General features: G+C 26.9%; 6 protein-coding genes across 6 annotated transcripts in view; all 6 read right to left on the reverse strand.

The window, feature by feature from the left end:
• Positions 1-2,086, reverse strand: part of LOC107884331 (dynein heavy chain 10, axonemal-like) — a 4,646-nt gene extending 2,560 nt beyond the window's left edge. Inside the window, exon 1 of the mRNA XM_016806151.2 lies at positions 1,735-2,086. Within this exon, the coding sequence (XP_016661640.1) occupies positions 1,735-2,017 (283 nt within the window). The 5' untranslated portion in view covers positions 2,018-2,086. The remainder of the gene's footprint in view (positions 1-1,734) is intronic.
• On the reverse strand, positions 2,063-6,106 carry LOC107884328 (dynein heavy chain 10, axonemal-like). The gene is made up of 6 exons (XM_029491526.1): positions 5,953-6,106; positions 4,890-5,642; positions 3,693-3,874; positions 2,685-2,844; positions 2,381-2,597; positions 2,063-2,304 (listed from the first exon to the last, which is right to left on the reverse strand). The coding sequence occupies exons 1-6, from the start codon at positions 6,079-6,081 to the stop codon at positions 2,147-2,149; spliced, it is 1,599 nt and encodes a 532-aa protein (XP_029347386.1). The 5' UTR covers positions 6,082-6,106; the 3' UTR covers positions 2,063-2,146.
• A 134-nt stretch (positions 6,107-6,240) lies between these two features.
• LOC107884329 (dynein heavy chain 10, axonemal-like) lies at positions 6,241-11,646 on the reverse strand. The gene is made up of 6 exons (XM_029491478.1): positions 11,626-11,646; positions 11,330-11,527; positions 8,510-8,841; positions 7,827-8,363; positions 6,750-6,971; positions 6,241-6,529 (listed from the first exon to the last, which is right to left on the reverse strand). The coding sequence occupies exons 1-6, from the start codon at positions 11,644-11,646 to the stop codon at positions 6,241-6,243; spliced, it is 1,599 nt and encodes a 532-aa protein (XP_029347338.1).
• Positions 11,647-11,876: 230 nt separating this feature from the next.
• On the reverse strand, positions 11,877-12,385 carry LOC115034407 (dynein heavy chain 7, axonemal-like). The gene is made up of 2 exons (XM_029491264.1): positions 12,239-12,385; positions 11,877-12,151 (listed from the first exon to the last, which is right to left on the reverse strand). The coding sequence occupies exons 1-2, from the start codon at positions 12,289-12,291 to the stop codon at positions 11,956-11,958; spliced, it is 249 nt and encodes an 82-aa protein (XP_029347124.1). The 5' UTR covers positions 12,292-12,385; the 3' UTR covers positions 11,877-11,955.
• A 226-nt stretch (positions 12,386-12,611) lies between these two features.
• On the reverse strand, positions 12,612-16,722 carry LOC107884330 (dynein heavy chain 10, axonemal-like). Its single transcript, XM_029491479.1, has 7 exons — positions 15,840-16,722; positions 14,236-14,347; positions 13,957-14,171; positions 13,606-13,794; positions 13,235-13,420; positions 12,999-13,176; positions 12,612-12,691 (listed from the first exon to the last, which is right to left on the reverse strand). The coding sequence occupies exons 1-7, from the start codon at positions 15,984-15,986 to the stop codon at positions 12,612-12,614; spliced, it is 1,107 nt and encodes a 368-aa protein (XP_029347339.1). The 5' UTR covers positions 15,987-16,722.
• Positions 16,723-21,313: 4,591 nt separating this feature from the next.
• LOC115034501 (dynein heavy chain 10, axonemal-like) lies at positions 21,314-22,894 on the reverse strand. Its single transcript, XM_029491731.1, has 5 exons — positions 22,729-22,894; positions 22,564-22,655; positions 22,218-22,343; positions 21,687-21,940; positions 21,314-21,606 (listed from the first exon to the last, which is right to left on the reverse strand). The coding sequence occupies exons 1-5, from the start codon at positions 22,881-22,883 to the stop codon at positions 21,400-21,402; spliced, it is 834 nt and encodes a 277-aa protein (XP_029347591.1). The 5' UTR covers positions 22,884-22,894; the 3' UTR covers positions 21,314-21,399.
• Between the last annotated feature and the right edge of the window lie 4,770 nt (positions 22,895-27,664).

Genomic DNA, 27,664 nt, shown 5'->3' on the forward strand with positions numbered 1-27,664 from the left:
AATGCTTTGGTTAGTTTGAAGTACAACTAAGCCTTCTACTGTAAAAATTTTGTACAAACACTATTTGTTTAAAATTTAATATTCTTGAGTGTATTCTGTTATTAATCGTGTAACTTTTGAACGACTTGACTGATTGAGGTAAAAGTTATTGGTACCAATAAATACCTTGAATCTTAGAATATGTATAAAGCATATTTTTTAGCTCATAAATTATATAAGTTATAATCAAGATACCTATATGACTATACAGAGTTTTACAACTAACAGAAATACCTGGTAAATTAAATAACTTTTGTTCTAATCAATAATTTTCCTTTTTTTTATATATATAATTTATTGACTCTTGCGCTACGCGTATAATATAACATTTATTATTTTAATTTTTTAATTCTGGAGTAAAAAAAAATTAATTAAATTTAAATTTAAATTAAACCGATATTGTCATAAAGTATTTTTAAAAAATCCGATTGTGATGACATTTGGTACAGAGATAAATTAGACCTCTGGGAAAAAGATAGGCTAATTTAAAAAGGGTAAATTAGCGGTTCAACCCGGGAGGTGCTCAAATTACAGGGATTTCGAGATTTATACGATTGAAATGTTTGTTTATAAATGGTTGCTATTGGTTTTAATAATAATAATAACTGTTAATGCCTGTTAGCGCAATGACACCTCAATGTATTTAATTAATTACAATACAGATTATCTTAACATTGAATAACGGTTTTGGTGGAGCAATTTTTTTATTGTTTTTCTTATTTTTATTTTTTATTTTTCTTCTTTATCTATACATATGAATGTTTGGTTTTTTTTTATAGATCGGATTTTAGTACGGTTAGGTTAGGTTAAGACTTTGTATTAATTGATTGTATTAATCTGCCGTGGGCTGAATGAAGTAAAAACGACAAACTTGATATAACTTTAATACTTTAGAGTTAAATTATACACTTATCATGTACAAACCACACTGGGTCCGCGATTGTGTGATTTACCGTAGTTAGATTGCCTATCTAATTATATACTGCTCGCATAATCACAAGCAAATCTCACGGACAACGCCGGCCGGGATGCGTATTAACGTCCCCTACTCAAAACTAGTCACGATATTATATCTACACTTCTGATTGACCTATTTGAATTACGCGCCATAATAATAATGATAATAATAATATTAATTCATAATTTTTTTCATATTTTTTTTCAATGTAAATTACACAATGCCATGGATAGTTTTGAGTAGGGAACGTTATTACGCGGCCAGGATAACTATATATTAAAATATAATATAATTTACACTTAAAAATACATTGCTTTCATAGCATGTAACACCCAAATGAATAGAACGATCACAATTTTTTTCAGGCCAACGCCGGGTAATTCAGCTTGTATATAATATTACTAACTGTATTATATACCCGGAACGGGAAAAAATTAAAAAAAATTTTAAAGTTTGAACAGCTTGAATAGGTACAATTAAGTGAGTGATTTCAAAGGAAAAAAAAACCAGACAGATGAAATAGACGAAGAAGAGTATTCTTATTTCACCATTCATTTTTGTAAAAACATTTTTGTAATTTTTCTATAAAGCGTGCGTTAATTTGGGGATTGAAACCATTTTATTGATGTGTTAAGTTTGTCAAAATCGAATTAAACATTTCTAAGATTACTCTAGTACAGAAATAAGACTTTGCTGTGTATAAATATATAGGGATGAATTTTATGAATAATACTTACCTATCAAATTGTGTTCATTATTTTCAAATAATTTTCTTTCTACCTCTTTATATTTTACCGCCTTATAACAATCTTTGCAATTGTAAAAGCTGAACGGCTGATAAGAACTGTATATAAAATCACCAAAATATTCATCCACGTATGTCAAGAGAATTCTGCGATCATAGCTATCGATCACTTTTCCTCCATATATGATTTCACCGATTAGATACTTTAATGAAGTCCAAGGTATTTCATCTGGCTTACTTTTTTTCAAAAATATAGCAATTATTTGTTGACACATATCATATTCAGAATATTCAAAATTATATGGTAAACTCCATCCAAATTTATTATACTTTTTACGTTCCTAAAATATAATTAAGTTTAAAATGTATGTTATGTTATTGATTATAGTTAAGAATATTTAGTCTTAAGAGTTTACTAATAATATTCCGTGGAAAAATAGTAAAGCATATAGCAAAGATTTGAAAGCAGGATGAAGATTTTTGTCATCTTGGTCGTCAACATTGTATTTATCTAAAGCATTCTGCATACACATCTTCATATGATTTGAAGGCTCAATGATAACTTTTTCAAACATAATAGAGTAAAACGTATTAGGTGCAGTGTTTTGGAAGTTTAGTACGCATAAAGAAAACGTTACCTTTTAATGACCTGAGCAAAAGAGATATTGGAAATGAATCACTCAGTGATGAATCTCCATTAAATATAAGCCATAATCTAAAGTTTGGATGCCAGCTTTCATTTGCTTGCTCTAATATATATTCAATACCGTACAGAAAACGAACAGAAAAATTACAGTTTTGAACAATCAACCAATTTCCGCGGTACATTGCCGATTTTAAAGCTAAATAAATAACCTATTAAACACGTTATTTATGAAATTTATAATATTTATAATACTAGTATTTATGACAAATACTTATTTATTGATATATAAAATTTACATCGTCACTGAAAGTTCCTAATGAAAGAATTTTGAACGTAGGACCAGTTATATCATTTTTTTCTGCAAGATTAGTCAGGTCTTTAGCCGGATTTGATCCGTTATTCAAAATCAAAACACATGGAGTTAAATTTGAAAATTGTTTATGTATAACTTCAAGACTAAAAATTATAATACAAATTAGTACACAACTTAAAAATCATAAAAAGGTATTTTAAAATATTTGAAATATCATTGAATTCAAATTTAATACATCCATTACATTGGCCTTTACGACAAATAATGTATAGCAAAGTAGTAGGTATCCATTTTCCCACCTTTTTTATTATAATAATAATTTTGTTTCTATAATTATTGATGGACCGCACGAATGCAACATTTTATTATTGTGATTTGTGCGCTTGTGCCTTGTGGCCCGCCGAAGGAAAATGGCTGGGCCTTGGGTAATGGGTAGTACTGGTATATTATATTATGATAAACATAAATTGTATAAATCATTTAATCATGTGGTTATTAAAAATATTTCACAATGTAATTCATGATAACTGATAATTCTCCTTTAATTTTATGGTTATTTGTAATATTTGATTTTAATCTGTATTCTATACATCACACTATATTACAGCGTTTCCCAAACCATGGGTCACTGGGTCGCAACTCAAAAATTGGTCGTGATTTTTGTATTTTTGTATTTTTTCATAGTTTATTTTATTTATTTATTATGTATTTATTATCAAGTATTGTATTTTATAAAAATTCAATGATAAAATTAATAATAATAAAAATATTATTATTTATTTATGGCATACTTGAATTTTTTTTTTTTAGCAAGGGGTCGCGCGTACCCAATAAAGTTAAATTTATGGGTCGCCATTGCAAAACCCATATATGGTAAAAAATACTTACTTCTTTTTAAATTTAAAAAAAAAATGTTCTTTGATAAACTTAGAAACTTAGTTATAGAAAATATTAACTAATTATTAGTTATATACTATATGTATGTATTTACTTTGTATTTTTTTTATTGATACAGCTCTCATTATTCACTTCAATTATTTTATAAACGTAATTTTCAACAGATTGATACACTCGATCAGTTCTAAAACATCTTATTAGCATTAACACATCGAAATATTTGTTCATTTTGATAGGTATAGTATTTTTAGACTCTGGATATTCTGAATAAAACCACTAAAAAACAAAATTTTAAGTATAATTATCTTATGAATATTAAAGTAACAACCAAGTATAATAATTTAATATTTTACAAGTACCTAATACCTATTATATTCAAGACGTTACAGAAATATTATGTGTATTATAATTGTGTATAAAAAATAAACAAATTATATAATGTAAAACTGTTTTATGTTAATATTTTGTTTCGTTATTACTGAATAAGAGTGTATCATATACATATATATACTCATATACCTACATATATCTAATAATAAACCAAAGAAAAGTATTTTATAACATTTATTCATAGATGTTCATAATATTTATCTTAAAATTTCAGATTTATATGAATTGTGAAACCTAGTGCCTGCTACAATATTTATACATTTTCCCATAATCACATTTCTTTTTATGATAAACTTCCCCCATCCCACATAATCAAAGCCCTTCAAACTATATTTTCTATATCATCAAACGAATTGCCTATCACTATCCTCATAATCACTATTTAGTATTCACTACAGACGCAATTTCCTAACTTAAAATTCTCTCATCCAATGTTTTAAAATATCAACCTTCTACTTTCAAAATCAATATCAGACCCCCCTATTTACCGTCATATAGACAGGCTTCAATATAAGATTTTTACTTTGTATGGAGGTCGCTGTATATAGCCAATAGCCATACAGGAATAGTTGTTACTGAATTCGCTATAATATTACTATAAAGTTTCATTGAGTGACATACCGACATCTCCCTCTGCACCCTCCACAAAAAACCTATAGACAACGATATCCCCATGGCCCCATATAAATTTTAACTGCCCAAATTGTAAACACAACACGCCTACGTGATGTCCCATTTTAACTCTTAAAACACACCTTTAAATATTCAACTATTTTTCTCCTCTTCTGATTATGTTTTTGTAATTAATTATCACTTCACCTAATTGTCGTGACTAACATTGTACCACTACGGCAAAATACAAAATAAAAAAAAATGTCCATAATTAAAAAATATAGTTTACCTGTTTCCAACTGTTAATGTTATTACTAATATGTCCAATCAAATTCGAGAAATTTTTAAAGCTCGTGCTTAAATTGACAACATTTTGCCAACACTCATTGGATAACCATGTTGTTGGATTTTTTATAGTGACATTTTCAGAGCCTATAATATTACCTTTGATGAAGAATATTAATTCGGAATTCAACAAATGTCCTGCATCTTTATCCAAAGTACACGCTATTTGAAATAAAAATAATAAGTTGTGTTTTTCATAAATACTGATACTACTAAATTCAAAAACATCATTTGTTAGTTGGTTGATAATATTTGATATCCTGTTCGATACATTTTGATCTTTTTTTGCTAAATCAATTGAATTTAAAAACAATTTCATAAATGACTCAAGTGAAAATTGATATAATGGGTCAATATCTTTTAATCCATAAAGAGACATATAAAACAATGTGCCTTTTTGTGATACAGATTTGTAAATATCTCTAGACTGATCAATTAAAGTCATTGATTCAATAGACAATTTTAATTCTGTAGAACATAAATTAATTTTTAATTTTATATCTTCGAGTTTATTCGAAAGGTGTGGATTATCAATCAAAGGTTCATCGCAATTTATGATTTCTTTTATAAACAAATTTTTAAATGCTTCAAGTTCTTCCTTATGTTGATACATATTTTTTACAATTAATTCTTTCTTATCTTCTACTTCTTTTATTTCTTGTTTGATAACCAAATTAAGTAGCTGACCTTCCAATCCCTAAACACAAAATAATTAATTAGATAAATAAATTAACAAAATAATAGGTACCCACCTCATTATAAAATATATACAAAGAAATATATTTAAATGGGTAGTTTAATTTAAGATGGAAAAAACATATTATATTATAACACAATTAAAACAACCAACATTATATCCAACACATGGGTGTGGACCTATGTGGGTTAGGTAATACCATTAATTACCTATACATAGTATAATATTTAATATACTATTTATAGTCAATGGTAATAACTAAAAATGTTCTATACCTATTATTTATTTGTGCTATATTATGTTGGCTTACTTCTTGTGTGATTGAACAATTTATGACAGTCAAATTGGAGTAGATGGATGTAGTAATTTTTGGATTAGTTTGTTTAGTCATCAAGTATAATCTAAAGTTTTGGTTATACATACATTTTTTATCATCCATTTCAATATACTCAGAATCAAATGACTCAGCTAAATAAATAAGCACAAACACATATTATATTTTAAGAAAATTAATATTTTTCAATAATAATGTCTAATCTCTTAAAAATTATAAGAATTATTGAGAACCTTGATTCTTAAGAACCTCTGCTTACTCAATTTACTTACATTGTATATTTTTATTTAATAAATCCTTTATATCTAAATCCATGTTTTCAAAATCAATAAAAATTACTGATTGCCCATATTGCAAAGCATTTTTAAAATGTACAATATAATCGTTATCAGCAAAGGAAAGAATTTTTAAGGAGTTATTTTTTTCGTGGTTTTTAATCCAATTAAATCCTTGATTATGCGGGTCAATACAAAGAGGAAATCGATTAGATTGAGTCATCAATATTCCATTTTGAATTGTGTATTTATCACAAGGCAAACCATTTGAAATCAAACTATAGAGAACAATAATAAAAGAGCAATTTTAAAATTTAAAATTATATTAAAACTAATATTATAAAAAATAAATGAAGGGACATCTACTTTGTAATAACAGAATTAAAAGTGTATTATAATACATATATATTATGTTATAGAATTTTAATTTGTTAAAAAAATATTAATTACAAATAAAGTAATGATAGATTAGTTATAAATATTTATTGATTTATTTACTCATATATCACTTTTTCATCAATTAGTTCTTTTTCTAGTTCAATGTTCAAGTCAATTGGTAATTCCAGATCAATAATATGATTGTACCAATCGTTAAAAATTATTTGTTGACGATATTCTAATGAAAATGGGCCAGCATAGGCTAAAAATGAAGCATTCAGTAAACAATTACCGATTATTTGATTTTTTATTATGGTTTGATTTTGTAAATCTATAATCCATCTAAAAATATTAATATGAGATTAGAATAGATTTTAGTTATTAATATTTGGAGCAATAATTGCAGTTTAGCTACCATGCGATTTTTTTTTTTAAACATGTATTTCAACGAATTGAAAAGTATTGTTTTTTTTTTTTACAAGATATTTACAATCTATTCAGAGAACAATAAGCAAATTAGATAAGAGTAATAAAAAAACATGAGTAATATGACGGAAGAAGCCACCCAACGATGACACTATCTATAAAAACGATTGTACAAAACAAATTTATGCGAATTATTATTTTGGAAGTTATATCATTCCAAAGATTGCGGTTTTACGTTTATACGCATGCGCTAAACACTATCGTTTACCTCGCCTATAACTAATTTTTCTTTTTTTCTTTCAGAAACCTATGTATTACAACGAGTTAAGACCGTTGGTTAAAAAATAAATTTGCGGAAATCATTAGTTTTTAAGTTATTGTATTATGAAGTTTATGGATAATATTGGTGTTCTATGTAATCGTACTGCGCTCTATTTTACCGCGCTTCTGGAACTTTTCTGATTTATTGAACACTCTTTTTTTTTTTGTTTTAACGTTATTATGTAGTTTAACATACTGAAAACGATAGTGAATTCAGAATTTGGCGGTTAGACTTGTAGTTGTAAAGTTATGGTTAATTGAAATGTATGTGAACCTCGAAAGGCTATAACTTAAAAACTAATGATTTACACATTTTTTTTTTCGTTCTTAAATAGTTGAAATACATTTAAAAAAAAAAAAAAATCAAAAAATCGTATGGTTAACAAACTGCTAACATAGGTACCTAATATTTTAATCAATAAAAAAAATTAAAGTTATCATTTTTTTTACCTTTCATGTACAGATTTCAGTCCTTCTATAACCTTGTCAGCATATTCAAATTTAATTTTCAATGAACAATTATCTTTTTTTAGTTCAATATTTTCCTTAGATAAATCATCTAAGGATTTTTCCAAATCTGATAAAGTGCATCGAGTATTTTCTAAACTATCTTCATGTTCTTTTAGTTTTAAAGTAGCGTTAAGATAATCTTTATCAAATTTGTTTATCTTATTTTTTAATGGTATAATGTCTTGATAAATATGACAGTATTTTAAAACAGACTCAATAAAATTTAATATACTACATTCCACTTTGCTAATAGCTTGAATATCAATTGTTTTTTTCAAAAATTTTAACTTTGTTCGTACTTGAGTTTGATGTCTTTGATTAATTTTATTTGCATCCAATTCTTGTAAATTATTTAGAAAATTTGGTTCTTCAATCATATCACTTAAACTTTTCCATGTGTTCATATCTTTAATACCTCTTAAAATAGCTACACATTCAAGTAAAGTCACAACTGATTCAGATGGTGTGTCCAAAGATCTAAAATAAAATAAAATAAACATTAATATTATTATTTTCATTAAAATTTTTTCATACTATGTTTAAATATTTTTTGTGATTATTATTGAAATAACATTTATAGTTTCCAATAAAAAATTATAATATTAATAATTATTATTGCTTACTTTAATTCTGTTAAATCGTCTGAATTAATTTCATTCAATAAATTTCTAGTAGTACTTAAAACAGGTAATGTTTTATCTATTAACTCTTTCATTTGTTTTTTTGTGTTTATAATTTGTTCACTTTTTAAATTTAACTTTTCAGTACTATTATTCACAACAGATTTTATTTCTTCTACAAGTATACGAGTGTCACTAATTTGTTTTATAAGATGTTGACACATTTCGTTCTTCTGTATTATAGATAAATCTTGCTGAAGTAATGTATCATTTATCCTATCAAGCTCTAAAGTACTTTCTTCAATTTTTTCTATGCCACTCTGAATCTGTTGAGACTTTAAAAAAATATACAATTAAATAAAATAAAATATTAAATCTAGTATAATGTATCAGTATAAAGTATAAATAATTATTGTTTGACAGATGAGCCTTATACATTCTTTTCAGAAAGGTATAAGTTAGTATATGTATGAGTTAAAACATTATACGATTAAAATAAAGGTGCACAAATACAATAAACTATATAAAGTCAAAGAAACATGGTTACCTATAATGATGGAAAAAAACGTGGTGTTCCTAAGGTAGGTTCCTAAGTGTTTCTGAAGCAATAGACTCAAGATCAAAATGTGTGGGAGGCCAGGAAAGTACCAGTGAATGTATTTTTTGTACGATAAAAAGTTATTAATAATAATATTTATACTATTAAGTATAAAAATAAATATTGGCTAAAAGCTGTGGCGCACACACTTTCACCGCTATTGCTATTTGTTTCTTGATCTATCGGTGCGTAGAATTAATTGGTGTCTGGATGCGGTATACCGCTATATGCCTATATTATGCTCGAGGCCCGAACGTAGAAGTTAGGTAGGTAAGTTGTTTATAGCTGGGACCCAACTTACCCACCATATTTTTATACCCGGGACTCAATTACTCTTTCAAAATCTACACAAATTATTACGGACCCAATTTACCAAGTCTGCTTCTTTTTTGGAACAGCGTATAAGTTCTTAAATTACCTGTTTATTGGCAATTGATTATGATTACAACAATGAATACGGTTTAAAACAGTGAAACACAGTTATTGAGTGGGAACTTGGAGTAGTAATGTAGTATACATTTATATGTTCACAGTCTTTTTTTTTTTTTCACCACGGTAATTTCACAACGTTCAAGGGAGGATGTCCTCCTTGTCCCTTGAACACAATAATTTTACCGTAACAAAAATCACGGGGGAATTTCACACTCGTTATCCACCTATTTGCGCCTCACGCAAAAATATTTACCGTATAGCATTTTACAGGGAGATTTCACATTTTTTTGTCCATGAATTCTCCGCTTACACAAAATATTTACCGTATTTTAAAATTACAGGGAGTTTTCACTCTCAAAATCGGTTTTGCCGCTTACTCAAAAATATTTACCGTGTACACGCTAAATGGTTTTTTTCTCGACGAACCTTATTATAAAAACTGTAATAATAATTACTATATTCACATTTTTTTTCATTTATATTGGTTGTGAAAACTCCCTGTAATTTTAAAATACGGTAAATATTTTGTGTAATGGGAGAATTCGTGGACAAAAAGTGGGAAATCTCCCTGTAAAATGCTAAACGGTAAATATTTTTGCGTGAGGCGCAAATAGGTGGATAACAAGTGTGAAATTCCCCCGTGATTTTTGTTATGGTAAAATTATTTTGTTCAAGGGGGACATCCTCCCTTAAACGTTGTGAAATTACCGTGGTGAAAAAAAAAAGACTTTGAACATACAAATGTATACTTTGGCAATAGTATTCTTAAATTTGAAAATAATAATAAATCTTAGCGTCAGAAAAATAATTGTGAGTAAAGCACTGAAGCATGTTGTTATATACAAAAAAATCTAATATATGATTATGGCTGTTATTTTTAATTATTTTCGTACATTTCTTGAAAATACCAAAAATTATTTAGTTTTATAGTATAAACTGTGTTCGGTTTCTTATAGGTACATAAAAGTACTATTCTATAAATCTTTGAAACTATTTGAACTTTTTTCTAAAGAAAAATAAACAATTACTTAATACATTATTAACAATTAAAAACATATATTACTTATCAACCACTATCATTTTACTCGTAATGTAAAATATATTGATTATTGTATTAATGTATTACCCCGAGACGCCGAGATACAAAACAACTGATACGTTTTAATTTTTATACATAAGGTAATATTATGTAGATAAAAATCTAATATATTATATTATGTAGATGTACCTACCTAAGTTGTAATACAAAAATTGGGTTTCATTTTAAATTATCCAATTTATTGCTAAGATTGCATACGAAATATTGAATAAGTATGAATAGAAAAAATAAAATTACAATAAGTACAATATTAGTTAAGAAGATGTCAGCGCACCATTTATTTTCTCTCTATGACCCACGCGCAACATACCAAATAAATTTTATAAAAATTAATATATCATAAAATATTAAAGTAGGAACATAGGTACTGTTCTTAGCTTAAAGTTTTATAATAGGTAAGTTCACTCTAATATTAAAAGTAACAACACAAGATTGGTTCTATTAAACGTAAATGTTCTATGTTGCACGTGGATCAGAGAGAGAAAACAAAAAGTGCAATGACATCATTTTAAGAATAATTTGCTAGTTTAAATATGAAATGTTGACATCATGCGATTCAATTTAAATTTCCAATTTAACTTAGATTCATCTCAATACTGTATATTGCTATAAATTAAATTGTAAATTGTTATTATTACGCCTAATAAAATGTGATTTAAATATATAAGCTTAAGTTTAATAATTAATACAATACCTTAATTAGTGATAAATTCAATTTATTTTTAACTAAATTCTTGTACGTTTGAGCACAGTCTACTAAGTGTTTCAATGTAAAACAAATCTTTCGAGTTGTATGCTTAAAAAATGTTTTTGCATAGTTTTCTGCAGATTTATGCATGTAAACACTTTGCTTTATTACATTATTAACGTAAACATCTGGAATAACTTGATCCTAAAAATAATGAATACATTAAATATGCATAATATCATAGTTGTATATTGTTTAAAAAAACTAGACATTTCACTGTATTTCATACACTTTTAAATGACAATGGGACTATGTGACTCCATTTCGCGTAATTATTTGAGTTACAGAATTGTGCGATGAAAAACTATCGTATTTTACACAAACTTAATATAATTATTATAATTTAATTAATGTATAAAACAATAAAACATTTTAGTATGATAAAAGAATGCCGGTTCTGAAACTAATTTTATTTAATGTTACATACTTGCTAGGGAATAGATAGCGGTCCTTCAAACATTTTCTCGATTACTCTGCAATCTAACAGCGTAAACATATTAAGTGCACAAAAACACCTACAGGCGTATAACTAAAAAACCGACATCCCTTTTGTACTCATATAGAAAAAATAGTTAAAAATATCCTACGTTTATCAAAACTTTTTCCACCACTGCATTTAACGCCTCCACAGGCCATTTATTAATCCAGTCAACATACGTTTTATTCACGAAACCGGGGTAATTTCGAAATATAAGTCTAAGGTTGTTCCCAGGTGACATTAATAGCACAATATGAAGATTGTTTAGACAATTTTTTAAAAACATGTCCCTAAATTAAATGAATAATAAAACAAAGAATAATAACTTATATGTTATATATTATGTTGTTTAATCTAGGAATAATAAAATAACTTACGTTGTAATTTCACTCGATGTGTTTATATTTATATCTTTAAAACGCTGGACCATTTCTAAATTCTCTTTTTGATCTAAGTATAACGAAGGCACAAACCCGTTCGTCAATATATTATTAATAAATTCTAAGATCCCTAAATAAATTATATGAAAAATATAAACAAATGTTACATAATAATATAATATCATGTTAAGCTACAAAAATACATTTTATTTTTTTCTATAAAAACAAACAAACTTATATAATTATATTTTATGATTTAATGTTTAAAAGAGTAGGAAAAAAGTGAAATAAAATATAAACTTAATAATATTATATTCTACTTATTACAAATGCATTGCCAGTTGCAAGTTTTAAATTGTACAGTTAATACTTAATTGTATTGTTTTAAATTACCTTCTTCAATAACATCAACTTTGTCCACTATGAAAACAGTAGGCTGATTTTTTATTCCTACTTTCAAAAATATATTTTTCAAATCATGTTTAAATTTTTGTTCATTCATTTTAAAATTATGTTTTGAATGAAATGAATTATTTATAAATATTTCATAGCCTAGAAATATATAAATATGTACTTTAAGCTTATTTTAGTGACATATAACAATAATTGTTGTACCTAATGAATAGTAAAAAAAAAACTATGCATAATTTTCACAATGATTATACATATACTATACTGGACCAACGATTAGGTTAGCTTAACCTATTGTTATGTCATATTATAATTAAAAATATCACTAATTGTGACATAATATTACCAGATGTGAATGCAGCTAACTTAGAGAGTGATTTTTTTCCATTTCCATTCGATCCAATTAACAAAACATGACCTCTATCCATTCTAAGCATACGGTGAATTCTGATTAAATGATCTAATGCATCATTGAAAAGTACCATGTCCAACAAACCATGATATTTTTTATATTCTAATAGTATCTGAAAAGTATCACAGTATTTCACTATTAAACCAATTCAAATTATTACTAATTCTTACTTCTTGAAATAAATAAAATACAGAATCGTAATCTATTAGGTCCTCATAAATTCGTATTTGATTGTTCGCACTAATAGCATTCCTACAGTCACCGAACAAAAGAGGATCTCTAAGAACATATTCCACTTGTGAAGGAAAATATGACTCTAATTCTTGAGTAAGATGACGTTCAATCATTTCTCGATCCTAAGAAAAATGGTTAAACCTTTTTTAAATTTAATTCTTAGTTTTATATATGTACTGTCATTAATCGATTTATATTTCCGATTTTGGATGTACATACATTTTATTAATATATATTTATAACAAACAAATAAAAAAGTTTTTATGATATTTAGGTTTATAGATTTTAATAAAAAATATAATTATACTTGTTGATAAATTAATCTATCACATATCACTCTGGTGAACTCGTTCCTCCAAACTCGTACAAAGGATTCTGTAGTCGTAAATGTGTTGGGCAATATGCGTGTCATACCATTGATGATAAAACTTATATGACACAAATTGAATACGTAAATGAATTTTTCTGGTGTTTGATGAAGTTTTTTAAGCACTAACTAAAATGACAACATATTATAATTTTATAGGATTAAAGTTTCAAAATGTTTCAGAATTTACCTAACGTATTATTCAATAATATTAATATTTGAATAATTTGATTATTTTAAAATGTTCATATTATCTTTACTTATATAAAATATTAAAATATAAAAACATACTTTGTATAAATGCACTGTCATATTTATAATATTATGAACTGCAGATTTTATGTTCTCTGTAAAGGATTTTGTATGTCCAGATAAAATAGAATTGAAAATATATCGAATTGTATCATCAGATGGAAAAGGTAATGTAAAAACTGAACATAGTGATAAAAAACGTGTATCTAATTCATTTCGACCACCTCCTATGTGGTTCATAGCGGCAAAGAAACCTAAAATTAAAATTGAAAACTTTTGAATATTATTAATGTTGTTAATTAAATAATCCATACATACATATATCCACGAGCTCTTTCCAATTGAAACATTTGTGTCTATCATACATGCCTTGTTTATCAAATATACTTTTCAATAATGCAATAGGTTGTTGTGTACCACATTCATCCATCTAATATTAAAATTCATAAATATATATCAGTGTTATTTTATTAAATGCATTAGTGTAGGTGTGTATAACAGCAATAATAATTATTAATTATTAATACAAAGGTACTAATTTATACAGAATTATATATTTTGAATTTTATAACATTATCCCTCCTACCAACACAAGTTTAAAATATATAAATATGCATAGGTAGATATATATACAGAGATTTATCCATTGCGATATCTCCTGAGAAAATAAATATATCATAAATCTGTTTTTTATTAGACTCATAGATACAAGCGGGACTTCATATATTTTATTTTTTAATTTTACTTAATTTTTTAAATTAAAAAAAGGTGGGCAAGTGGATGTCGCTCTGCTGTACAGTAGGTCACTGTATAATGGATGGTATTAAAAAAAAAATTGACCTATAATAGTTACTTATAAAAAATTCCAAATTAATCATATCTCAATATCCATTAGGTACTTATAATGCGTTATACATCAACAACAAACCGCAATATTATCATAAATATATAATAGTATACTTTATAAGTTTCAAGTACCCACAAATAATATTATACAATCACAACAAAATAACTAATATAGTAATTCTAGGTTTTTTAATATGAAATTTCGTCCAAATTTGAACTTAAAATTACTAGAAAAATAAACTGTGCTTATGTATTTTTTATATTTTTTGATAACAGAATTACCTACTTACGTAGAATCTTGTTTTAAATTTTCAATCCTTAGATATTAAAAGTTTAACATTTTTTTAATATTTTTCAAATGTCAATGTAACAATATAGTAGGAGCCTTTTATTAAATTTTCAAGTATTTTTACATACTTGTTTAAACTCAACATATAAAGTTTTATTGACATTCATAGTAAAAAAAACTAATAAAATTGGAAACTGAAAATGTCCCTAAACAGTTCAAAACAAATCAAAATATTTTGAAAATTGTATCGTGTATAGAAAATTAAAATATAAATAATCATTGAAAATGTCATGTATCTACGGTCATTTGTTTTAAAGTTACACCAAAAACCAAAGTCGATTTTGTTAAAAAGCAATGCACCCCAACAGTATGCAAGCACCCCCAATGCACCAACAATATTCACTCTCCCATCGAACAAGATACTGAAGTTGAAAATCGAAGCATTATTTCGACTACTTATCGTGTACACAGACACAAAAATAAAAATAATAAAAAAAACACACATCATTGTAGAATCTGAAATTATTTTTTCATTTTTTCATTTTTGAAACAACTTATGATAAATTTTATTAGGTTTATTTTTCTCAATATGTTGACTTTTCAACCTTTTACTTTCATTAGTTTCATGATTTTTAATATTTTTTTTAGTTTATATAGGTAAAACGCCAAAAACCGGTTTTTGTCCGAGTGGTGGTCCCCCTCTACGGCTAATGGGTAATCCTCACTGGACACTGCATAAATTTTTTAATAATAAAAAACGAAATAAAAACTGTAGGTTCATTCTTACCTGAGGCAAATTTAAATCATCAATAAAATAAACTAATCGCTTTCCAACTGGAGGGCCGTATGTTTTTCTAGAATGCCTTTCCAAATTTGTTTCTAAATTTTGCTGAACATCTAAAGACGAAGTCCTAGCCGATAAATTTAATGCCATTTTTATCTAAAAAAAAAACACGTTAAATGGAATTGATAATTACACAGAGGACGCTACTTGACACCCACATGCATTGTCTCTGTACTACAAACATTAAATTTAGAAGTAAGAATATTATCTAAAGAACCTCATATAGCATAGGTTTTTAAAGTCTTTTAATTAACTTCGATCAGTGTCTGTTTGATCGGGCGTTTGTCCGCGAAAATATTTTTCTACAATTTGATTTGGTTGACCTTCAAAATACAACCGCAAATCGAAATATCGATAAACATAATAATAATAATAGGTAATCCAACCGAAGCAACCGAATCAATATTGCCTTTAAAAAGAAAACCATGGTGTTTTTTTTTTGTAATATAATAGTATAATTATATTGTTCAATTGTATTTGTCAACAAATCATGACAAACCTAACTCCCCGGATACCTAAATGTCCTGGTGGGATTCGGCGTAAGCAGAAGTGTGATCGAGCTAATAAGGCCATAACCAGGAATTTTTGAAACAAATAATCAACGTAAAACTCGACTTAAAACTCAAAAAATTAGACAAGCTAAATCCAAAGATACTAATGATTCCTATCTACGAGCAACTCGATTAAAGAATAATCGTTGGAGTAAAGTTCCTTCTAAAGGTAATAAAACTCCTAATGGAAGGTCTACTCGTTTAGAGCAAAACCGTATTGAACATGCTATAATAAAAGGTATTTATTTGAGCACACTTCAACAGTAAAAATACCATCATACTCAATATACCAGATACATAATAATTTATTTTCTATCTTTCAGCTCACTATAGTGCGTTGAATAAAAACATTTTAGAGTTTTTTTAAAATTAATTTATAAAAAAAACTTATAAGGTTCACTAAATAATATTCTTACTTCAAAATTTGATAATGGGAATATTAATCATAACAGACTTAAATGGTTTAATCAGAACGTACAATTTGGTATGTTACGTGTTTGTTAGACGGTAACAATGCATGCGGGTGTAGCGTCCTTTTAAATTTTAATCTTTTTTGATTATTTTATACAACTAAATATAATATTTAAGATTCACTTGAAAATTATAAGTAGTTAACAATAATTTTAAAAACAAAAATTATCGTTAAACTGATATATTGGGTATAATTTTATATTTCATATTATATAAATTAAGTTTTTAAAATAAATATTGGACAGTTGAATAATTTTGGAAGATAATCAATTTTTTAGTTTTAATTAAAATACATTCCCACACGATTTTCCCGATACTAATAATTATTGTAATTTAATCAATTAAAAAATAAGAATTAAATAGAATTATTTATATTTGGAAACAAATTAACCATTATATCATACTTATATATATATAATATATATTATATATATATATCAATATATGTGATAACTGATAATATTATTTTTTATCGCATATTAAAATTATTAAAATTCTATTTACATAGTATTTTTGATCAAGATTACGTATGAAATATTTCATTGTAGCTGTTTTACCAGAACTCATGTCACCAACTATAATTGTAGGACGTTTAACCTATAAAAACAAATAGATTCATACTAAAGATGTGTAAAATCGAATAATATAGAAATAGAGTAAAAATATTTTACCTTTTTAAATATTGCACTTCTAAAGTAATACTGAAATAAAATAAAAAAAATATAATTATTATGTTTATGTATGAAACATTTATGTATTTAATAAATAATAATAATAATAATAATAATAATAATAATAATGAATATTGTATAATTACTTCGTTTATTAGTTTTAATATCCATACCAATCTAGTAGATTCAACTGTGGGAACAAGTATATCGTCAAATGTAATAGTATCATTATGAATATACTCTGGCACTGCGTTTTTCCATGATATCCACTCCAACGTACTAAAATCTAAATAGTAATCATACCAAGTAGGCTCGCCGGATGGTATGTATTTTAAACTTTTTTGTTTTGATCGTTCATGGGCATTTGAAGCAGTTACAAAACCAGATAATTTTTTAACATTTTCATCAAACGTATGACGAGATGTCACATCAATTAGTAACGCACCCAGTGATAAATATAAAGCTTGGATGAAAACGGCTTCTAACACTCCCATACCAGCCACAAACGAAATCATCGAAGTCAGTGGAATGGCAATATCATTGTTAGTCATTGCAGTTCTTTTACGACCGACTTTAATCGAATCATTATTGTCTGATGAAACTAAAGGTAATATGGTATCCAAAATAAAACAAAGTTGAGTGATCTAAAAAAGTTACAAAAATAATCCATTATTTTAAAATTCCATTCTTAATGATTACTGAGAGTACACGTTTATAATATATTATGTAAGTGTATTCCAGTAACCTATGTCACCGAGGGTAATTTTTATACTAAAAAATAAAAAAATATATGTACTACGTAATAATGCATTTTAAAATTATGTATTTAGTATATTTTACCATATTTAATTTAGTCTGAAAAACAGCAGTCGTTAGCGGAAATGATTTATTTAAGTCGCTTTCATCTTTAAAAATTAAATTTAGCAACACAGGTACGTATTTTTGAAAACATTGATCCAATGCTGTTTGCTCCATTAAACTTCGTGGTTCTAACCATCGTACCCAAAACGGCATATATCCAAGATTACTGGGATCAACATACACTATACCCATTCTAGATATCGTAGATGGAGCCGAATATGATAAATGGCCGACTTCAAACAATAAATTACATTGTGGTTTTATTCTATAAAAAATTGTATAAACGTGATGGCATTAATAAATTAAGCTTATTAGTTACCTACTGCAAAAATTTAGCCTTGATTTTAATTAATATAAAAAAAAAATTATAATTAAATTGAACTATCTGTAAAGTAAAAAAATTATCCCTCGAGTATTGAGGACAATTGAGGTAATATACAGAGTGTAATAGAAAAACCTAACAAATAAAATAACTTTTGTTTTATTCATTATTTAACTATTTAAGCATTTTTTTAAAAAATAATTTGTAGACAGTTGAGCAATATGTAAACTACAAGAAGTTTTGAAAAAATTCTAATCAGCCCGTTTTTAAATCTATTTTTTGGACAATTTGTATGGTAAAAAATTTAAATCAAGTAGTTTATTTTATTTTTTTAAATATCAATATTTTTTGGAGTAAATTAAATTGAAACGTAGGTAATACATTTTTGCAAAATATTCAGAATGTTTCTTAAATTATTTATTATCCATATAATTAACATAAGTTTTGTCATATGTTTAACCTAATACAGGCCCAGCTAAAGGGGTAGGCGACATAGACACACGCCTAGGGTGGTACTTTAGTATAGAAGGGTGGAATTTTCAAATCAGTGGGTTTAAAAATGTGATTTTGCCTAGTGCATTATGTTTGCTTGAGCCAGCCCTGACTGTATAGTATCAATTTTTTTTTATATATGTCCGGTATTTCTGCTACACTCTGTATATACATTGTTTAGATAAAATAATATTTTTATTCACGCATTCATTTAATAATAAGTTAAGAGGACGCTACACAGGCATTTTTTGTTTCAGTCTAACAAGTGCAGCATAACACACCAAATTTAAGCCCAGTAGATCATGTTTAGTTTCGTTAGTTTAAAAATTAGAGTGTATCGACTTATTATGAAACTTGATGGTAAGAGCATTATATGTGTTGTGCGTGTTTTTTTTAATATAATTCAGTTCTTACGTGAGTTATGAACGTTTTTAATTTACGCTATATTATACATGCAAAACTTGCTAAAAATTTAGCTACCGTAATAAAACTCACATTTTAACACAGATAATGCCCTTAGCATCAAGTTTCATAATAGGTCGGTTCATTCTAATTTTTAAACTACCTAAGCTAAACGTGATCTGCTGATCGTAAATTACATTATGTACTTGTAAGATGGAGACAACAAATTACTGTGTAGCGTTCTCTTAAAGCTGTGCAAGAATAAATAACGTACCTAATTTTCTCTCCATTTGATAATGTTAACATTCTATTATCATCCATGACAGGATTCAAGTCATCAACCCAAATTGAATCTATATCCCCGTCGAACAGAATAAAATAGTTAGACTGATTGTTAGGGACAATTGGTTGATTAATGTTTCGGAAAATATTCGTCAACAATCCATCATTCCAAGATTTTGTAATTGGATCTACATAGCCGTATAACTCTAATTTAGTAAATGCTTTTGGGTTAAGCGTTATAAGTTTCGTTGATATTTTTAAATGATTTAAAGTTTCACATAACACGTTTATTATAACAGATTTCCCTCCACTTGTTGGTCCGATGATTGCAATTGAATTCCTATTTGTTAGTATTTCCATAATTTCGTTGATTTTTTCTATTTGGGTATCAATTTTTACAAATTTTTCACGTTTCAAAGCAATTTCTATAGCTTTGATAAAATCAACATTTTTTGTTTTCAAATATTTGATGTTTGGAAATAAATCAGATATAAATGATAAAAATAAAGCAATATCTTTATCAATTAATTTAGGCAAGTTTAAATCTCTGAAAAAAAATACAAACTGTATTAATTTTTTAACTGAATAAATGTTTATTTAAATTAATTAATACTCATTAAACTTAAAATTGTATTTTTAATATTATTAGTAAGTAAAATCTACTTTAATCTGCACACCTATACAGCAATGTACTAATTTTGCATATACATTACGCCGTTTAATAAATATTTAAAAAAAATTAAACTACTATTATCTCACTTGCAAAGTATCCAGCTCTTCAAGTACCTATACATAAATACATACTATAGAGAGGATGGCCCCACTGAAATTTAATCCCTCCCCATAACCCCCACCATACAGATACAACTTCAAAAAAATGTATTTACCAATTAATGTACAATACTCATTACGATTACCTAGAACTTATTTAAAAAATCTACTTGGTTAATTTATTTCTTGGTCTGATAAAAAAAAATATATATATATATATGCAGAAAAGTAGCATTTGTGGTCTTTTTTAGAATCTATGATATATTAGTTGAAATTATATTATGGTTTTAACTTTTAAGGCAGTTTCAATTCCATAAATATATTAAAACTATTCAAAAATGGTAATAATATAACATGATTTTAATATATTATATATAAACATAAAATAACTAATAATTACTAATTAGTATTATTATTTTTATTCAAATATGCCAACCGTAATATTTTCATTATTGCTAAACTCTCTTCGAGCTCTGGTTGTTTAGTTAGTAAGTTTCTTGCAGTCCTGATGACTAGTTTTAACGATCTTAAATCAAATGTGTAGTTTAATGGATTTGAAAGTCCATCTTTACATAATTTATATAATAATGATATTTTCTTTGATAAAATCTAATAAAAAAAATAATTAATAAGGATCTTGATTTTTATACATACATCTTAAATTCAAGAAAAGATAGCTTCTAAAACCTCACTTTAGCTTCCAAGAATCCTTCAGAATATAAAATAGTGAAGCATATCTGTTCAAAATCTGGAAGAAGACAAATCACTGGTCTAAAATGACTTTTTATTATTTCATCAATCTCTTTTTTTTGTACACTAATTTCTTCAATATTCATGGTAATGAATATACCAATTTTCGGATTAATACTTATATCGTATTCATGAAACTAAATAAAATTATTCATTACTATCTTTAAATTGTAACATAAATAACAATTTCATAAGAATATTTTTTTAACTACATTACATTATTTTCGTTTTTGTTCCCAAATAGTGCCCATTTCATGGAAAATAGTAAAGTTGATATAACAGACAATGTTTTTTGAGAAATTCTACTGAACTTAGTAAACAATCCCCAAATTCGACTTTGGCAAATTCCATTTAAGAAATGACTAAATGTCTGATGGTCCAACCCATCACTACAGTTGATAATTTTACATATATTGCCAAACATTTTTGCCATAGCCATAGTAGTTTCAGTTTTACCAGTTCCAGTAGGACCTATATTATAACCATAGCACTGAATTAAAAATATAATTTTTTGAGAATTAAAACATTTTTAAAACTAATAATTATTTATTTATGATACTGTGTAAAATTTGACTAATTATTAAGTACTTATGGGCTTCATTACTTTACTCAATAGTCATTACTCATTACAAAGAAAAATGATTGATAAAACATTTGTTAGTTATTCTTTATACTTTAAGCTTTAAGCTTATAATCATATCTACATCTATGGTTATAGAGCCAAATATTTATAATAGTGTTTTCTTACCATGAGTTGCACCACCTAAGCACATCATTAATGCTTGTGTGAACGTTAAGAATATACGATTAGTTAATGGGGTTATAACAATGTTCTTGGTTAAACCCATAAATTCATATCCATAATCAAAAAAACCTAAAAAAATATTCAAACCATTATTGCATTTAAGAACCAGGGCCCAGGACAGATAACAACCAACAACAATCGGATATGAAGCACTAAATAATCAATATTTAGCACAATAATATCTAATATTGATATGTTGACTTTAAAATTTAATATACAACATTATTTCATAATTATATCATCTCTCAATATTAAATATTTAAGCATTATTAATATACCCGGTTTTTACCTGAACACTGTGATATGTATAAATTGTCCTTGCTTTTTATCCAATATGTTTTAATTACACTTTCCCATTCAAATGATTTTGCAAAGGTCACACTAAAAATTAAATTAAATTTATATTGTATTTATATGTATAGAACTAATTAAACAAAATTCTCCAATCGATTACTTGTTTATAATAAATGATTCAATAATGTCCCTATGATGGACATCTAAAATTATTATAGAACTATACTTGTTTCTTTTATTTTCCGACATTTCTTTTCTACTTTGTTTAACTATTTCATTGATTTTTTTATTCAACTGATTCAAATATTGTTTCATACTTAAACGGTTACCCTAAAATAAATGTATACATCGCATTGATGTTTTGATTGATATTAATAAATATAATTTATGATAACATTACATAACGGTAGATACTGCATTGTTCAAAAATTATTTAACTATAAATTATTGACAGTGTATTAATTTAAATTAATACAAATATGACTTACTAATTCAATTTCATCAAAAACATTTTCCACTTCAACAGTCCACCACACATTATCTGCAGTCAAGCAAACTGATAATGGAAAATTATTTATCCAATCACATCTAGTAATTGAACATGAAACAAATCCTAAATCCAATATAGCTTTTTTAATCATATAACGATTTGACTTTTGCATTTGATCAATAACTCTATGCATCCATTTATCTACAGTGTTTTTAATAATCACATGATTTTTAAATACTAATACTTCATCGTTAAATGTTTTCATTGCTCTAACTGTGTAACTTTCATCTTTTAATTCGTAATTAAAACTTTTAATATTATCAAATATCTAAAACAAAATATATTTATACATTTACTAATCATTTTAACTTGTTCAAATTTAAGCTGTTACGTAATTACAGTTTTGTTACCTGAATAATATATTCCTGAATAGCAATTGGATTAGAATTACCATAAATGAACAACAAATCATTATCTGATATAAAATAAAATCTAGGAAAACAGTTTCTTTTCTCAGATATATAACTATTTAGTTCTTTTTGACTAGTGTCTAAACGAAATTCCAACCATGATAATTGTTTAATAATATTTGGCGTTAAACACTGTTCAAGGATCTTCGAATTTCTATTGGCATTAGCCATTACCTATAAACATAATAAATAAATAAATATCTATGTATTAAATAATAAGAACAAATACTATGCATGTGCCAACTTATAAACTATAAGTCATACAAATCTTTTAATAAATTATGATTTATTGTAAATCTTTTAAATTTAGAATTTACTAACAGGGAACAGGTATACCTGTTAGCTGTTATTCTTGGATATGGGACCCAATTGCCCTCTATATTGAAAAAAAAAATTATAAGTGAACTAAGACATGGCCTATGATTAGGTACAAAAATTCAGTAAAAAGCAGTGTATTATTTGAAATAAAAAATATTTTTTTATATTTCATATTTTTTTAGGGGGGGGGGGGGGGTGTACGGTTTATTCGGAACACGTGTAAATGTGGCGAAGATTTTTCACTAAAACCCGGGTGGTCACCCATCAGGGAACTAGTGACTCCGGCCGATTCTTGCACTCAGAACAAGTTTTGTAACCATGGAGGACAACCACCACGCCCACCAATACACCAAGCCAAAAGTTAAGGTTTTATCCATACCATTATTAACAAAATGTTATGCCTTATGCTTATAAGTTATTTTACAGTAAATGCAAAATTAATTTGCAGTAGGTACATTTTGTACATAATATTTGACATTGGTATAGATTGGATATTTTTTATTTTCAAAATAAAAAAGTTGATAACGATATAATAATTTAGAAATTAGTTAGTTGTCTCCAATGTGAAGTACCTAAAAATAATTTTTGATGTGGTATTTTATCTACTCCATAGGTCACGATTGGAGGGGGGATTCCTCCAACTGGGGATTGGCCTACTCATGATTTTATTGATTCCGCCGAATTTGTATGTAAATTACTGAATTTGTAACCTATGTTTATTTCGTCGGCTATCGATTACATAATATATTATGCATGGTATGGGGGTATAGCTATATCTAGGCGAAAAATTGGGGAGCCTTGAGAGGGCTAAGCCCTGTCAAAACTTAAAAATAAAGAAATTAATCTTTCAAACATACTAAGTGGTTGATGGTCAGTGGTTACTACTATAAATAACAAATATAATATATAGGAACTTTCAAAATAATGTTAGATCGCAAATAAAAATAAGTAAAATTGTACACAAAAAAAAATCGGTGATTAAAAAATCTTTTATTCACCTTATATTTCTTATTTCTTTAAAGTAATAGTTAGGTACCTAGCTCACAAATGATAATAAATACACATTACATATACATATTACATACTGCCATACTGGTCATATTAGTGGAATTCTTCAAATAAAGCGCTCTTAGGTTTTTCATGGTATCTAAGGTGAAATGATTTTTGCAATTGATTTAAAATGCATTATGCAATAAAACATTTTTAAATATTAGTAACCTCTAAAATTAAATGCTGAATCAGCATTTTATACGTGATGCTATATTTTAAATGGGATATGTATGTACAATAATACATTGTAATTTGTAACACAGTTTTATAACAGCCGTATTTTACTCTCGGTGTTTAGTACTCGTCCTTTAGACATAATAAGAATCGCAGTGGGTGAGTTGATTCCCGAGACCTACTTTATGTATTAGTTGATTCCCGGGTCATTAATATGTACGTACGAGTTGATTCCCTATTGTTGTATAGGTATACCAAGAAGTAAGAACGTAGGTAAAGAGTTGGACCGTCAAACACAACGCGCGCTCATGTCCACCGAGACCAAGCTCGAATTTACGAAACAAAAACATTGTAGAGTTTATGGACAACGTATTTGATAATTATATTTCCCCAGAAGCATGTTTTCCACCAAGTATATGGGCTCAATTCTCCACTACTCTATACAGAACTACAAATAGTTGTGAGCAGTGGCGTACATTCAAATTTGCTCTGGGGGGGAGGGAGGGTAGACCTCGAAGCAACCAAGTCAAGGAAGCTAAAAAAAAAAGCTGAGAAAACCATTTTCGGTCTGAAAATCAATTGCGCAAATGAAAAATTACTAAATTAACAGGTCTTGCATGTGATCCCAAAATTGATTATAAGAATTACATTGGCACTATGAACCAAAATTGTAAATTTTGTAACGCTATAAAATGGAAAGGCGAAACACCTGGCATGTGCTGCAAAGTAGGTAGAAAACGTAGAACAAATCTCGATACCTAGCTATAACCGCCAGGAACGTTATAAGTAAATTTATTATTGAGTCCAGATAACAAAAATACATAAACCCGGCAACGACGGGTAATTCAGCTAGGTAGTTAAAAATAAAATAATATTATATACTATACATATTATTACATAAGGAATTTAAGTATTTTTTCTAAAACAAACTATAGCTATGATTAACATATAAATATAAATAGTAAATACAGAATAAGTTACAATCGTGAAGGATACACGCAACAGCTATAAAAACATTATATTACAAAAAAAATCATATAGGTAGGCAATGCATATCATATTATACAAAACCTCCGTGTGTATAGGCAACCACTTGGTTTTCCTGGGACGAGATAAGGCACTATCAATGTTTTGATCGCAAGTGTCGCGTATACAATATACATACTGACATACTGTATTGTCATTTAATAAAATTATGTCTTATGATATTTTGATGATTGTATTTTGTTTGTACTAGTTTTTCTGAGTAATAACTAATAACTTCTAACTATATAGGTACCACGATTAAAGATAGTATCTTAACTACTATCTTTAATCGTGCTGTGCATTAGTAAATAGTAAATTAGTTACTTTTTTTTTTAAGAAATTCCATTTAAATTAAAGTTAATTAGTGTTGAAACTAAAAAAATTATTTTCAATTGACTACTCATTTGAACAGACGGTTTGTATTTAATTATAATTTTTTTTTTATATAATTTTCATTATGATCTTTTCTTTTCTTCTTTTCAACATAAAGATAGTTTAAATAAAACAGGGGGGGGGGGGGGGTTCAAAAAAAATAACCAACACTAAAACCTTCTCTTTAAAACTACCCATTTTCCTAACAATCAAACACATTACACGTATAAATATTAATAAGCAAAATAACAAAACAAATACAAAGATTTACATAACTCATGGCAGTTAATACTATTTAATATGCACATAGTAGGTATGAACAGAATATTATATATATTATATTATTAATTATTTATAATAAAAATTCTAGTATCCTTTTTTTATTGGATAGTTCAACCAGCACTTTATCAGGAGTAATTGAATCGATTTTGTTGATCGAGAGCATAGCTAGACCATTAAGTCTTCCCTATTAAAATTAATTACAACATTAATTCATTTTCCAACGGTAGAATCAGAGGTGGATAGGTAGTATTTATGTCACAGGGAAATATTTGAAGGGGCCCCCAAACTGAAAAAAAATTTGGTCACTTCGCTCACTTTAGATACTTATTCAATCTAACACCTTTAACTATAAATAAAATGTTTCGTGCGAAACCGTAATTTTAGTTTGGTGTAGGGCTGGGGAAACGGCATATGAGGAAAATGCTTTTTTCGGTTGTAAGGGATTTTTGAAAAATTTCACGTAAGGTCGTACAAATTCCAAACTAAATATATCTGCATAGAATTTTCATATAAATAAGTAGTTTTGGAAATAAGGGGGGAGGTGGAGAAACGTTTCTATAGCCCCCCACACAAATTATTGTATATCTTCGAAAAAAAATGTGTACAAATTCCGTACTAAATATCGGCAAAAAAAAATTGCGAAAACCCAATATTTTGTTAGAGAAACATACGAGGATATTTCGGTCTTAGATTAACGATAAAAATTTAAAATCCTATGTTAAAGATCCGTAAGCAAATTCTTGACTTGTGGTATTATTATATTGTTAAAAATAACATTAATAATAATTAATATACTCGAGTGGGCCCCCAACATAAACATAGACTTATCATGGGCCTATCCACCCCTGGGCAGAATAGAACAGAATGAACGAAAATTTCATAATATTATTTAACGAAAATGTTTAACATGGTCA

The sequence above is a fragment of the Acyrthosiphon pisum genome, chromosome A3, assembly GCF_005508785.2.
Source record: "Acyrthosiphon pisum isolate AL4f chromosome A3, pea_aphid_22Mar2018_4r6ur, whole genome shotgun sequence".
Lineage (NCBI taxonomy): Eukaryota > Metazoa > Arthropoda > Insecta > Hemiptera > Aphididae > Acyrthosiphon > Acyrthosiphon pisum.